The following is a 16,015-nucleotide window of genomic DNA, read 5'->3' on the forward strand; positions in this document are numbered from 1 at the left end:
CTTAACTAGGTGTTATATGTATGGTTGCATTTGTACTATGTAAACCTTATTATTGATTATGAGAAGCATGCACGTTATTCGTAATGTAGATTATTCTCACATAAGTCATAAAAGTCAAATATTCTCACACATGATGTTTTTCAATAAGCACGTACGACATAACACAGAAAACATAAAATAACTTACACTAACATTATTAACTTAACCATAGACATAACACACACAGTGGCATTCATTCTGATAGGTAGTCCTCGTAGTTGAGGACATTGTTACGTTCTGCCGGAGTGAGTTGCCTGTTTGTTGCAACGGCTTGCTCCTCCGCCAATTGTAGCATATGATACCTGGACCTACGAAGTATCATAAGATTGTTCTATTTTTTTATTTTCGTCACTGCACGCTTATATTGGTGCATGTTTTGTCGTGGCAGTGTGAGCGAGCTACGCTCGACAAGAGGCGCTCTGATTTGCAGGAGATCATTGTGCAGAGCGTTGGACTCGTTCACGCGAAAGTCCCACTCCTGTTGCAATCCGGCATAGTATTCCCTCTCGTCAGAATCTCTTTGCGTTGTATAGTTATTTGGAAAACAAGGTAGCATCCAATTACGCATTGACATTGGAAAATGTGAGTTTAGATCGGTATGTGTAGAAGTTTTGCAAGGGTAGATGTATGTAAATGGGACTTCGGTATGTGTAGATGTTTTGCAAGGGTAGATGTAAATGGGACTTTATATAGGGGTTTTGCAAGGGCAAGTATTCAGGTGGATGTGACTATAAGTATTCACGTGAATAAAGATGATATGAGTTGACAGTATATTGTTCAGTGGTGTCTGTTGGTGCATGTGATTTGTTGAGGTAGCTGTTTCATATGGGTATAGCTTGTGCTACAGTAGCGGGCTGGTGATGTGTACTGCAAAAGAGGTTGTGTATTTATTCACGTGAAGACTATTCAACATTGATGTGCTTCATCTGACATGATTTGACGAGACAAAGTTCAGCCCATGTTAAATGTATCATAAACTTCTCAAGGATGCTATAGGTACATCCTTTAAAAATGCTGCATTGCAAAAGGATGCATAGCTGTGTATTGACGTGCGTGTAGGTGATATGACTGGATAGGGTTCAACAGTGCAAAGCTATTGAGCAGCACTACGAACATCAATGTAGCAATAGGACCAATAACACTCGAAATTGATGCACAAAATTTTATGCGTTGCTATGTGTATTGACGTGAGTGTGGATGGGTACTTCTGGTCAGGGTTCAACAATACTGAGCTATCCACCGTAGCTACAGTCATTGCTCCCTATGGTGGAATTTGGCAAGTGTGATTGAAGAAAGCTGATAACAACATTAGGTTTTGTAATGGTTGGCAGGATTTCGCTGAATACCATTCTATCTGTTATGGTTATTTTTTAGTCTTCAGATATGAAGGAAATTCAAGCTTCCATATTGTTATATTTTATAAGACTGCCATTGAGATTCAATATCCACGTAGGAAGAATTGTAAATTGGAAGATCATCAGGTAAAAATATCAAAAACTTAGATGAAGATGATACAAACATTTCTTCCTTAATGTACAAACCCATAAAACATGAAGTCAGAGAAAAGTTTGTTCTTAAAAAATTACCGATTATGTCCAGAGGAAGAGAGAGAGAGCAATCCAAGCAGGCAAAAAATTGAAGCCTAAAAATCCTTCTTTCATGGGTATCTCGTGGGCACATAATATGGTGAGCCTTTATACATAATGTGATTATGATGTTCTCTTAAATATGGCTTGGAAACATATATGGGAAGCAAGTATATTATTGGGAAGCAATTTGTCACACATCAATGTCTTGTGCTATTACCCTCCATCAAAACATATTAAGCAATGAGATTCGGGGAAGGCTGGGTTGCATTTTCGAAAGACAATAATTTAGAAAAAAGGAGATGTCACTGCCAATGAGGTGATGAAAGGACTCCTGTTGTGATTAGTGTCTCAATATTTCACTTGGTTGACCATCAGAGTTTGGACAAGGATAACTTGTTTAAAATTTAAACTAGTGATGTTTATGCTTATATTTAATTAGGGACTTTGATCACTACTATGGTTTATTTCTGATGGATGTGGTTTTAAGACTTTTCTCTTACCAGTTTGGTATGTCTTGTTCAAAACTATTCAGAATTCCTGTGCTTCATCTGACATGACTTGTTGAGACAATACTGAGCTGTGTTCAATGTATCATGAACTTTTCAGCCATGCTCTGCATCCTTGAAAACGGTGCATTGCAAAAGAAGGCATATCTGTGTATTGACTGGACAGGGTTGAACAGTGCGAAGCTATTAAGCAGCACATGTAGCACTACGAACAACATCTGTGTACCAATGGTGGACAGCTCACACCCAAAATTGATGCATAGCCAATTCAGGGATGCTCTGCCTCTTCGAAAACGGTGCATTGCAAAGGGTTGCACATATGTGTATTCACGTGAGTGGGGATGGGTACGTGTGGTCAGGGTTCAATAGTTTCGAGATGTTGAGTTCACATGCAGAACTACATCAATCAAGTGTAGCAATGATGGACAGCTTACCCCCAAATATTTGCTTGCACTTTTGAAGGGTCCTCTGCATCCTTGAAAATAGTGCATTGCAAAATGTTGCATATCTGTTTATTCACGTGAGCATGGATGATATGACTGGACAGGGTTCAATAGTGTCGAGTTGTTGAGCAGCACATGCAGAACTGCGAACATGACTTCGCCGAACAGTGCCGAGCTGTGTTAGCCTTTTCCAACCTCACTTGCCAAATGCTAGTATTACGAGCAGTGAGTGTAGCAACAATAGAGAGTTTTATCCCCTTGTTTCCGTACAAACTTTTCAGGGAGTCTTTGCAGGTAGAAAATGTAGTTACATTTTCTCAACGTCAATGTAAAATTACATGAAGAAAACTATGCTTCCAAGTTTTACATCAATGGCTTCCGATCATCACAATTGCAATATTAGGGAGCTTCCAAGCAATGCTACAACAAACCAATAACTTGAATGAAACATTTGAAAGGCTGATCAGGCTTTTAGGCCTTTACCCTATTTTTAAGCAAACCAAATATCGTTGTGAGAGTGTTGGGTGAGCCATATGGATTTTCAGTGAGTGAGTGGTTAGTCTGGTTTGGACGAGTCTTTATGTAATGTATCTATATAAAGTAGGACACTATTACAACTAAGATACACAGATACGTGCATATTATATCGTGACTCAAACAACTCATATAAAAGAATTATTCGTATTATTGAATCATATGCGCGGTTGGTCTATGTGGTTTGGATCAGTCTGTATGTATTGAATCTATTAAATTTTCCTACAAGTAATGTGCAATAAATATAATTTGGAGGCATTTCACTTCCTAAGGTTTTCCCTACATTACAAAGCAAAGGACATTGTCCATCCATGACCCACATTACTTGAATGTAGCAACAAAGAACACGTATGAAAAAAATGAGAAAGTGATTTCACATAAACTTAGCCAAAAGTAATAAACAGTTAATCTTTAGAGTTGCAAAAGTTGAACATACATAATCATCATTTGTCACACATTAACAATAACATCATGTATTGCACATAATGTGTAGACATTAACAACAACGTCTAATGTTCGTAGGTAGAAATTTTTGGAAATCATCATTGCTTGAATCTGAGAAGTCTGAAATATCTGTTTCATCATCTAACGCAGTAATTTCATTAATAGACTTCATGGCTCGCTCTTGCGCCTTCCCCTTTAGATGCTTCCTAGCTTTTTGGATTGCGTGAAAACGGTCTAGTCGCCTTTGCATTTGATTGTTCTCTTGTTCAAGACGAGCAAGTATGTTGGCAGGTTCATCTCTAGGTAACTCGGCAGAGCGTGCCTTAGGAACTCGTAACCCGTGCCATCGACAATACACCTCTAACTCACACCTCTTCTCGTATAGGGTTGACCATGGTGGTTCTGCTATAGTGAACTCTATTGCGGTGGTATCTGTACTTAGTTTTGTAGGTTTGCCGACCATGATGTGTCCGACGCTTCCAAGACTCTCATATGTGTATATTGGCATATTAACGAAATCTCTCTTCTTTCCAACCCATTTTCCTCCATAGTGGTCTGTGTATGTATGTAGTTGTTGATCTGTTGGAACTTGTGATGATGCATTTGTTGAAGTAGGTCCAAACTTGTTTCGCATTGTACGATTTGATGTTGAGGCATTGCAACTCATAACTTAATCAATCTACGAAGTTAGCGGGGTAGAAAGTTAACATTATATCACTGGTGCATTTATAACCTCATTTCACGGTCCAGGCATTACAATTTCACTTATTAGGGCCTGTCATGTCAAACCCTTCAGGAAAAACGCTATATGAACAGGATTTTAAATGTTCCTAATGTCACATCAAAGGTGGGCAGTAGTTGCAACAGTAGATGTAAATGAGACATCTGTGCATCCAATTTCACAATTCTGTATTCACGTGAGTGTGGGTGTGAAACAGTGTCGACCTGGGTATCCACATCGTGTAGAGCACCGAACATGACTTGACTAAGCAGCAGCGTCTGTTGGCGCATGTGCTGCGATTGAAGGAGTTTGATATGACTACAGTTGGTGCGACAGAAGCAGGCTGGTGACGTGTGTTTAGAGTTAGAACTTGGTCACCTTCAAACTTCGCTATATTAATTGTGTTTTGTCTTTCACCAGCAAGTTCGCAATATTAATTTATTAATTATGTTTGGTCTTTCACAAAATAAATTATGAAGATCACAGTGTTTTCTGTGATTTGGTCATTTTGAATGTCTGTAAACATCATGGTGTGTAAATATGACGGTGTTCATTATCTTTGGTCATTAAACATTTACAGGTTAAAAGCATCACTTTGGTGTCAGAACCATCACTCTTACAAATTACGTAGCGCCATAGGCTGAAACACTGAAATTTCTCTTGTAATCGTAGCCAATTGATGTGAGACTGCATTTGAGGGAATACCTACTTACTCGACTATTCGATCAAATATCGTGGTCAAAGACTTGTCGGTTTGAAGCGAGGCCCAATTTGGTCTGAATACCACATCTGTTATACCGTAGATGTTGGTGGTGGCTTGAGCTCCTGGTTATATCTGTTTAATTGTGGACTTTACCTTTACAACATCTTAAACATCAGGGTGTTTATTATCGTTGGTCATTTTCAAGGATGGTAGTCAAAACGCTCTTCCCATAATTCGTGACTGTTGGTTAGAAGAGATTGCACATAGGTAAAACCATGTTCAACCCTGAAACTAAGCTCTCAAACAAACGCGTGCCATAATAATTTACAGGTTGAAAGCACCATTTTGCTCTTAGAACTTTGATGTTAGTGGCTTGAGGTCACTGTTATATCTGTTTAATCGTGTTTGGTCCTTCACAACATACTTAAACTTCACGATGTTTATTATCTTCAGCTCACTGTTATCTAATATATTATGTAAGGGGCCATCACTTCAGGTTTGGATTCCTCATATTTGATTAAAAAAAATCCGTTAGACCTAATGCTAGAGTGAATGAGGTCATGCGAAGTGTCGCTTTTATCTTTTTCGACGAGTCTGCACTGCAAGGTTTCATCAATAAATTATCTAATGAAAATATGATGCATGAGGAATAGTCCAGGCGAGTATCAAATTCAGAATAATATAATTGCTGATTTAAGATCGACAAAAATATCCAATTAGTGGAAAATACATGTAAGCTCAGCAAAACCTCCAATAAAAATAGTTGCCTGAAGTCAAGATATAGCTTCAGCCATTGTTCCAAGGAAAATCTCCTAGGTGGTTCATCGTTAATATCAAAACCTGTAAACGAATTGTGCTTTCACAAAACCTTCGATTTGTATTAATAATTACTATAATCTAAAAACACGTGAGCGTCGTACAGAATTATGAAATAAATGTTATTTACACACAGACTTGGATCTACTTGATATTATATAGAATCACATAATAACATAAAAAATTCTTAGCCCATTACATCCATTTCAATAATACTAATGATAGTAACGATGGGCATGAAACTAACCATCATATTAATATATGAAATTACTTTCAACGGATACCATGTTCTTCAAATTGCCACTAAAATAAAAAAATATAGAACTGTCATACAATTCTCCAAATATGTTATAGCAACCACGAACTGAAAATCGTCCCCCCCTTGGGTACAATACCCAATGGGAATCATCAAGAGTCAGATGGTGTAGAAGGTGAAACAGGACGTCTATAGTGAGCTAAGTCCGCTCGCATAGCTCCAACCTCGGCAAGAAGACCATGTAGAAGCTGACCATGGGCTGCCTGAGTCGTCATAACGGTCTCCATCATAGCATGAAGAGAGGGAGGAAGAGGGCATGTATGTGCTGCATCAACAGTGTCAACATCTATCTCATCATCACCATCCTCGGCAACAACAGATGTGGGATCCCCATGCATGTGCTCATCTTGAACATCTCCAGTACTAGACCGTACTCGTGGTCTGTTGGATGGACCAACACTGAGGTCGACAACCTTCTTTTGGGCAGTTCGCTGTTTCAGAAATTTGGCTCCTATAGGGGCTTGGATGTGAACCAACTCGTGGGAAGGAAAGTTCTTTAATCCTAAATATTTGAGGACCCTATGGATGAGAACTGGGAAAAACAAAGCATGCCTCTTATACTTGCTCCTACGCACCTTGACAATGGTTTCGATGAAAAGGGAAGGAAAACAAATGGAACTATTGGTGACAAGGGCGTAAAGCAAGATACACCTGTCTACAGGGATTGTATGGATATGAGAGATAGGGAAAATGTTGTGACAAGCTATCCTAAAGAAGATATAATTAAGCTCAGTCAACTCACTTGAGCTAATACTTCGGCCAGAATCCCGATTGTTTGATTGTCCACAAAGAACATCCATAACATCATCAATACGAGGAGAAATAGAGTTTGGATAAGTAGGTGTACAAATTATAGGTACATCAAGGGCTTTAGATATGTGCTCCCTAGTTATTGTAAACGGTACACCACGTATGGACGATGTCACCTTGTGACCACCAAGATCCTCATGCACCGATAGATTTGAATAGAATTCTCTAATCAAGTCAGCTGGAGGGGGTTGTATGTTTGTACATAGGGATAGCCAATGCCTAGACTATAGATTCTCACGAACAAAAGGATGCAGTTCCTGTAAATTGATTTTCCTTTCTCCCCAAATACGCCTACGCTTAATCAAGGTTTCAAAGGTTTGCTCATTTTCTGGCGTGAGGAACCTTAATTGATCAAACACCACTTCAGGTTCGGATGCAGCTTTGCATTTTCCCCTCTTAGTCCTCTTCGGACCCATAACTAATCGATGGTCAGTAGTGCAAACACGATCAGCTCACACAAAAACAGAACCAAAATGAAGTTTGAAGCAGAGAACAAAAATTGAAGAGTAACCAGCTACCATGTGTAGAAAATCATGCACACAATATACTGTCTACAGCAGTTTACAACAACACAATGAAAAAACAATATTCTTATTCACGGGTTGTTTAGTTGGTGCAATAATTGTAATGCATTTTGGTCCGAGTCAATAATTTGAAGTTAGAGACCTAGAGTATATAACAGAAGTCTTATCATATAGGAAACATACAAGTGGATTTAGGAACTGACATATATCATACCATTGTAGCTACATGTAGTAATTTTCACCAGCTTCTACAAAAAACAGAAAATAAATTGCACAATGTACAGTTCAGACATACAACCAGCATATATCTATACCACACACATATGGAGCCACTGGCAAGTTCATTTTGTGGAAGGAAGACAACCTATGACATAGGCAACCTTACTAACAACAATGCATTTGACTAGGCAAACACCCAATTTCATCACAATCTTCATAGACATAGACATAGAAGTGTGAAGCATCAAAATGCAAAATTTGAGAATAATGCACCAACAATGTGTAATTTCAAAGACAGCAACCGTTAAAAGAGTCTTACTATGTAAAATCCTCGACGAATTTGCGCGGGAAATTGTGGGTTTTAGCCGGATGAAGCGAGAGCAATCGAAGATGTAATTTCGGACAGCTGCAAGTTCTGCAGAACTGGGGAAGAGTTAATAAAAATGGGTAATAGAATGTAATGTCCATATAACTCGATTTTCATTAAATCGAGTTACATGCAATCAAATTTTCAGCACAAGGGCTTACACATAAACCGACTCTCCGTAAATCGAGTTATGTGTAGCACAAATAACAAGAATCCAATTAATGTTGGAACGGCTTTCTCATAACTCGATGTTACAGAAAACGAGTTAATTTCAAATAACTCGATTATACATAACTCGAGTTATTTTTCTGGGCCCCCAGATATTTGGACTGGTCCAGATGCAGTCCAAGACGAATCGAAGTTTAAAGGTAGGCCTGCCACAATACTCGATTCCACTTAAATCGAGTTATGTGCAGTGGAGAATTCAAATTCCTCGAGATTTGGAAAATCGAGTTACGTTGTACACATGCACCCACCCAGCCCATATATTTGGACTGGTCCAGATGCTTTTGCAACACTATTGTTATTTATTTTCCCCTTATATTCATCCTTGCTTTTGCAACACTATTGTTCTTTTGAAGGACTACTGCAACAAAAAAAAAAAAAATATCATCCATTTTGTGTAGATTTGATTTCAATATAATTTAATTATCTTATCCAGAAGCATGAGTATGCTCTCTCGAATTTTAATGTTTTTGTACATGCAGGGAGCTTGGCATTGGAATAGTTCCATACAGTCCTCTTGTTCGTGGTTTTTTAGCTGGCAAAGGAGCCGTGGAAAATTTGGCTGCAAATAGCGTATTGGTACATATTTCACCAGTATTTTGTGTTATTCATTTGTAAGATACAAAGATTTTTCAGGAAACAATGATATTTTTCTTTGAGCAACGATTCATCAAGTTCATTGAAGAAAACAGTACCTATTTTAGTCCTTGCAGTTTACAAGAAGTTCCAACTTCATCTATAACATTTGAAAAATTGCTACCAAGTGAAATTTTGAAAATTTAGCTATCAAGCTTTTCAATTTGCCACATTATATTGATTGACACAATTGATGGATTAACTTCTCACTTATTTTTTAAACATCTAAATTTGCAAACATCAAAAATAATGACTAACCTATGTTGCACATGGTGTTATTGTATTAAAGTGTTACAATATATACAAAACATACAACAATGTCATCTAAAAAGAACAAAATCCTATAGCAATAACAATGTTGACCCCCCTAAAATAAAATCCAAGAGTCGCCATTCAATGTAATATAATTGAATGACATGCAAAAAGGCCAAAATCCAAACAAAAGCGCAGAAAAAAAATACAGCATCACATTCATTTTAAAATACATATGAAAGTTCATCATAGTAATTAAAACTTTTCCAAGAGTGAAACTCTAAACATCACAAAAGTACCCAATCAATAAAGTTGCAAACTGGGATGAACAAAATAGGGATGAATAGTAAAGTTGCAAAGTAAACACACTCTGAACATCACATAATATTATCATCACTTTGCATCCACCCTAACCACTTAGTCTTGGCACTTGAAAATGTGGACGTTGAACAGAACACCGTCCCTCATAATCAGCTCAAATACGCAAACATCTCCTACTTGCAAACTATTTTCCCTCACAAATGCAGTCCAACCAGCTGATACGACACATGATGAACCCCCACGTCGTTCATAAATGTATAGCTTCACAGGCCATAATCGGTCCACAATCTGGAGCTTGACAGGGAGTATACTTGCTTTGGTGTAGTCCTTGGTAAACCCGTCTCTTGGTAAGTAGTTGATAATGTCTTGGGGTAAACTCTGTACAAGGAACAATAATATATATTTAACAAATATATTCCAGCAACAAGTATCTATTTGATCTACATCTTTTCACCTAAAAACACAAATAAGAAAAAATAATTCCAAACAAAATGTCCAGCCACAAGTATCTAGTGTGACAATCTTTCTAATTGATCTATGAAAAATGATAGTTAATGGGAGTTGCATTTCTAAATTACAAAAATATTCCATTTTAGTGAAGCTAAAAGCTTACCGCACGATCCTTGCCATTAACGTAGGATGGACGCATGATAACAGTGAAAAGGGGATTTTCTGATGTAAAAGCATTGGCTATAACAAGATTTTTAGCTACACCACCGTCTTTCTTAGGATGGGCTGATCCTGAAAGAAGTTGAAAATACGAAGTCATGCACATAAAATTAATAGAGCAGAAGCTAAACAAATCAACCACTTGCTTACAAAAGTGTAACATTCAAACCTGAACCCTCTCCCCTATAAAAGTGTTTGATGATTTCAACAGAGCTGTCATCACTCTCATCATCTTCGATCCTATGAACTTGGAGTTCGTCGTCTAAAGTATAGTCTATTTCTGTTGCAGTGGCATCAAATATGAGTACATGAAACTGTGAATTTCCTTCATATTTGAAAACCAGCAAGTGGCCCACGGCTACACCATGAGAGCTTGCAAATTCGGACCAACCATTTTGAAACCAAACCCCCCCAGCATGTTGTGTCAACTTGACTTTCCATTTTCTACCATTTGGAATAGTGAGAAAGGCCATATCTGACAGGTCCACTCCAAATTTCTGCACGAACTTATCTAGAATCCGCTGTAAAAAGAATCTCCATAACATAAATGCAGGCTAGGGAAATAAACACATGCAATCAATCCTTATACACAATGCTAGAAAATAAAAGTTTGAATGATGGCAGAATACTTCTTAGTTACAGCCCCCCACCCCCACACAAAAAAGAAAAGAAAATCAAACAAAATAAAATGTAATCCAGCCCAGTTATATTTAATAGCTATAACAGTAACAAATCTTATGAATTTTGAAACCAAATTATACAACCTAATCTTATAACCAAAATAACCATCAACAGCTGTCAACATTTTACATTTCTCTGTTGTTGTTGAAATGTAAAAAATTTTGGGGAAATGTTGTATTTTGATAATGTGTCTGTGATTTGGTTTTGGGGTGTTGGGGAAACATTGAAGATGACCCACTTTTGTTTATGGGCAGGATTTGGATTTAGACGTACTAATTTTTGCCACTTAGCCACTTCATAAGTTTGTGAACTCTAAAAAACAAATGATAAAAAGAGTGAACGATTTCTATATCCTAGTTTGATCCCAGGACACAGTTTCACAGTTTAAATGGAGTTATACATCTGTGGTGACCCTATAAGCCCAATCACATTTTCAAGAAAATGCCATCAGCATGTGCTCTGTATTTATTTTTCCTCAGTCTCTACCATGCGCTTATCCCTGTTTCATTTTTTGTTCATATAAAAGTGTACGATGCAAAAGTACTCTGTTATGTGACTGTGTTCTTCTTAAAGTGTAACCTACGTATTGCAAAATGAAAGTTTTTCTGACTACATGTAACAAATGTACATTTTTTCAAGAATCACAAATGAAGAAGATGAAGTGTACGAAGTGTATAATTAGCATATGATTTTCAGAGGAATCTAGTTTATAAATTTGAGCATACTTACAAGCTTTCCTTCTTGAACAGCATTCGGCAGAATAATCTTGAAAAAGTGTGGGGACCGATCAGCAGGACCATCGTCATTGTCTCTCCGCCATTGAGATGCCATTTTTCTGGTTCTCCAAACTTTCGCTGAGAAGAAGTTGAACAGTTGCTGCTTCGTACGTTTGAGCACTAAATAGTGGGTTGGTCATACACATAACCCGATTATTAATATATCGAGTTATGTGTACTGGGACTAAAAGGAGTCCATGCTGTGCGCAGTATCTCAGAGGAATCCATGTTGTGCGTGGTGGTTTGTAAGGAACTCCATTTCAAGTAACTCGATATCCTGAACATCAGGTTAAGGTATAATTACTCGATACTAAAGAAATCGAGTTTAATTGGACTGGTCCCGAGGCAGTCCAAGAGGAATCTAACTATAGGTGTGTCCTCAACGTATCTCGATGTTACAGATCTCGAGTTTTCTCCACATAACTCGGTAATACGTAACCCGAGTTACGGTGACTAGGCTTCCCCACCCAGCCCAGATAATTGGACTGGCCCAGAGGCAGTCCAAGAGGAATCTAAGTGTAGAGAACTTATTTGCAACGTATCTCAATGCTTAAAATATCGAGTTATTTTGAACATAACACGGTAATAAATTAATCGAGTTACGTTGACTGGCTTCCCGACCCAGCCCAGATAATTGGACTGGCCCAGAGGCAGTCCAAGAGGAATCTAAGTGTAGAGATGTTATTTGCAACGTATCTCGATGCTAAAAATATCGAGTTATTTTGAACATAACTCGGTAATGTTTTAATCGAGTTACGTTGACTGGCTTCCCGAACCAGCCCAGGTATTTGGACTGGTCCAGAGGCAGTCCAAGAGGAATCTAAGTGTAGAGAACATTATCAACGTATCTCGATACTAAAGACATCGAGTTCTTTTGAACATAACTCGGTAATAGCTTAATCGAGTAATACCTGGACTGGCTTCCCGACCCAGCCCACATAATTGGACTGGCCCAGAGGCAGTCCAAGAGGAATCTAAGTGTAGAGATCTTATTTGCAACGTATCTCGATGCTATAAATATCGAGTTATTTTGAATATAACTCGGTAATAATTTAATCGAGTTACGTTGACTGGCTTCCCGAACCAGCCCAGGTATTTGGACTGGTCCAGAGGCAGTCCAAGAGGAATCTAAGGGTGCACAATGGTCTTCAACGTAACTCGGTACCCTATAAATCGAGTTATGTTGAACGTAACTCGGATCTAGAGAAATCGAGTAACCCAGATACTTGACAATTGAATATGGATACAGTCGTAGGGGATGGAAAATGGACTGCTACGTAACTCGTTATCTAGAAAATCGAGTTTCATTTAGTATAACCTTTCTTCTTGTAGTTTTGCTTTCGACTTGCACTGTTCACACCCATTCAGTATCGTGCTTATTCATAGTAAAAGTGGACCTGCTGACAACCATGCTGTGAACAACAAGTCATCCATACAAATCATAACCAACCACATCCATCAGTAACATTCCCCCATTTGCATTACGCGAATAAAAAAATCATCCATATATACAAGCTTATTTGTAAGTAAAGACATACTATGCATTTAAATCAGTTGATGTACAAAAATAAAAAGTTCCATTTCTGCATTTTAAACATTCTTCACAATTGTAAGTTGAAACTTGGACAGCATCCGCCAACAATGGTTTTAGGCAAACATGGAGTCATAGCATTTGAGTGACAACTTAAGGCAGCTAAAGTGGGGACAACTTAAGGAGTTGCATGCTGCAATTAAATTGTGCTCTCCAACTTTGATGCAAGGAGCACGAACTAACTTTTCATTTACGTCAACAACAAGAGGTAATGTGTCAAGCGTCTTTATGTTTTCTCATATATCACTGATTAACAATTATTTGTTTCTTTAAACTTAGGCCATTGTTTTCCAAGAAGACAATTGAGGCTGTGCATATTCAAAATATACCACTTGAATACGTAAATCGAAGTCAAACAGTATTCTACTAGACTGTAAAAATATAACCTTCAATTCAACAAAGGTAATTTATAACTTACAATGTAACAATGTTTTTTGCATCACAATAACAATGTTTGTAATCCTGGATACCCCTATGTTAGAAGAAGAAATACTAAATTGTCTACTTATTAGGCAGAGCAATAACTATGGTTTTAAGCTCATAACATTTTATTAATTAATTACAAGTGATTTCACAAGCTTAATTACAAACCATACAAGCTTAAATTTTATTTGTTTAATCAAATTTGTAGCATATATTGAGACTATATGCAAAAACAACCGACTAAAGTAGAGCGTGATAGTAATCTGGTGCAATTGTACATATGAAACTTCTAGCCAAGAGAGTTCGATCGTACCTATGAAACTTATATCTATGCCCAAATGGAGCTCACACACTAAAACCACCTGTAGCACCAGTGGCACCAATGAATTGTAAAGAGCTTAGATTCACATTGACTACCTATGAAAACACCATCAACTAGAACATCCCAAACGGATGTTTAGATAACATAAAAGTTTATATTAACCTTAGATGGTCACTTAATACTAAATATTGCTATGTTCTGTCACAGGGGCAGTGAAATGCATAAACTCCAAACATTAGTAAGTTTTTGAAGGCAAAGCAACAATTGAGACTATCTTCGATGCTCACTCTGGCATCCTAAACAACCCCAAATCTCACAAAGGGTTTAACCTATACCCTGGACTCTCGAGTTCCTAGTGGGGGGGGCACTAATGGCTTTGTATTTTCGAAATTTCACAGTGTGGACCCAAGCAATGACAACCATCCAGCATTGGACAAGGACAAGCTATGGCAATGGCTTAGCCTATGGTCACTCTATGACATTCAAGGCAGAGTAACTCCATCCTTCAGTTTGCTTAATTTCAAATTTCAATGAAAGCCAGAGAAGTGATCATGTGTTTTACGGGCCAATGATCAATAATGTCATCATTCTTTCAGGTTTCTGTACTTAGGCCAAAAATGCAAATTGGGATTATATTTTTGCTCTCATGTCATGATTACACAATAATTAGATAAAATTTTCGTAGTTTAACATTTCCAGCTTTCCCAACGTTCTAAATTTAAAGAATTTTACCATTTTATGAGATTTAACAGCCAACTACATTACAACAGTGAAGAGAAGCTCTAACTCAACAAATTTAATTCAACGAAAATCTGGAATATAATTGTGGTAATATCTAAGTCAACCACCAAAACTATAGCGAATCCAGAAGGTGTGAAATATTAATAAGCTTCAACAGTTCTAAAATAAATTTCTATTTTAAAGCTTTAATATTGAAGTATAACAACTATCAAAGATTCAAACTCTCTCTAAAAGAATTATAACCAATTACATAATCCAATATGTGCGTCTTCTCTTCATTGCATCAGCTTAATGACATTTGTAACAATTGGTGGAGTTTTTGATTTTTGGTTGCAACACAAGTTTGAACTCACTGTCTTGCACTAAACCAAGACTTCATGCTCAAACTTTTGCGCATGTTGCACATGCTTCAAACATCTTGGAAAAGGGACAATTTATTCTGTGTTTTTTTTTTTTCGATGTAAATCACAAACGTTTCCGTACATAATGAAGAATATAGCCAAATTCTACTTTATATATATATGACTAAATTTATATATAACCCATTGATTTAACCCAACTTAACCTGAGTCATGTGAGTTGGGTTGCATTGGAAAAAACCCTTCAATCCAACCCAATTTGGAAAAAACCCTTTGATTTAACATTCAAGAATTTTTTTCTTTTGTTTTACTTTATGTAAGGACGAGCAAGTATTCATGCAGGTGCTACAAATGGAAGTTCTAATGTGAAGTACTTCACGATGGACATTCCAATTGAGTTAAATGATGGGATGGAAATCCAAGTATCAAACAAAATGATTAGATGGTATTATGAAATCAACTCATTCCTACAACAATCCAAGAATTCAAAATAAAATAAAAATTGAGGGAAACGAAAATAAAAGCATGTGCGGTGCATTTGAGGGAAACGTGCTCGGCCCGTAGTCATAAGAATTGAGGGAAACGTGGTCATAAGAATTCAAACTAAATTAACCGAATACCTGCTCGGCCCGTACTGTAGCCAGTGACGTGCGGTACGCAGCAAGGACGTGTGTGGCATGCTCTGCGGTGCATTTTGGCCCGCTCCACCTACCAAACATGAGGTGTCGACAAATGCTCATTACTGAACCTTACATTTAACAAACTTTGCTTTTATATTTCACATCCATATACTAAGCATTGATAAGTTTCTTTCGTTTGTTAGTTTGGCATATTTTTAATTATATGAAAGAGACAAATAACGAGAACTCAATGAATGTACCTAATGGCAAGGGGCCCTGAGTGCACTGGCGGTAGAGGCGGCCTCACAACAGGGCATAATTGTGGGAACCTTGAATAGGCCCATAGCTGCACCAACAAGAGTGCTCCT

General features: G+C 37.6%; 1 protein-coding gene across 1 annotated transcript; it reads right to left on the reverse strand.

Moving 5' to 3' along the window:
- Positions 1-9,561: 9,561 nt before the first annotated feature.
- Positions 9,562-11,646, reverse strand: LOC115951526 (B3 domain-containing protein At4g01580-like). Its single transcript, XM_031068709.1, has 4 exons — positions 11,545-11,646; positions 10,304-10,655; positions 10,079-10,206; positions 9,562-9,843 (listed from the first exon to the last, which is right to left on the reverse strand). The coding sequence occupies exons 1-4, from the start codon at positions 11,644-11,646 to the stop codon at positions 9,562-9,564; spliced, it is 864 nt and encodes a 287-aa protein (XP_030924569.1).
- Between the last annotated feature and the right edge of the window lie 4,369 nt (positions 11,647-16,015).

Source organism: Quercus lobata, chromosome 7 (genome assembly GCF_001633185.2).
Source record: "Quercus lobata isolate SW786 chromosome 7, ValleyOak3.0 Primary Assembly, whole genome shotgun sequence".
NCBI lineage: Eukaryota > Viridiplantae > Streptophyta > Magnoliopsida > Fagales > Fagaceae > Quercus > Quercus lobata.

Bases quoted from the DNA above. Each gene is read 5' to 3' on its own strand.
- LOC115951526 (XM_031068709.1), bottom strand. From the start codon at position 11,646: ATGGCATCTCAATGGCGGAGAGACAATGACGATGGTCCTGCTGATCGG. The intron at 10,656-11,544 runs GTAAGTATGCTC...TTCTTTTTACAG, and splicing joins CTGTTCAAGAAGGAAAGCTT to CGGATTCTAGATAAGTTCGT. The intron at 10,207-10,303 runs GTTTGAATGTTA...AACTTCTTTCAG, and splicing joins TTATAGGGGAGAGGGTTCAG to GATCAGCCCATCCTAAGAAA.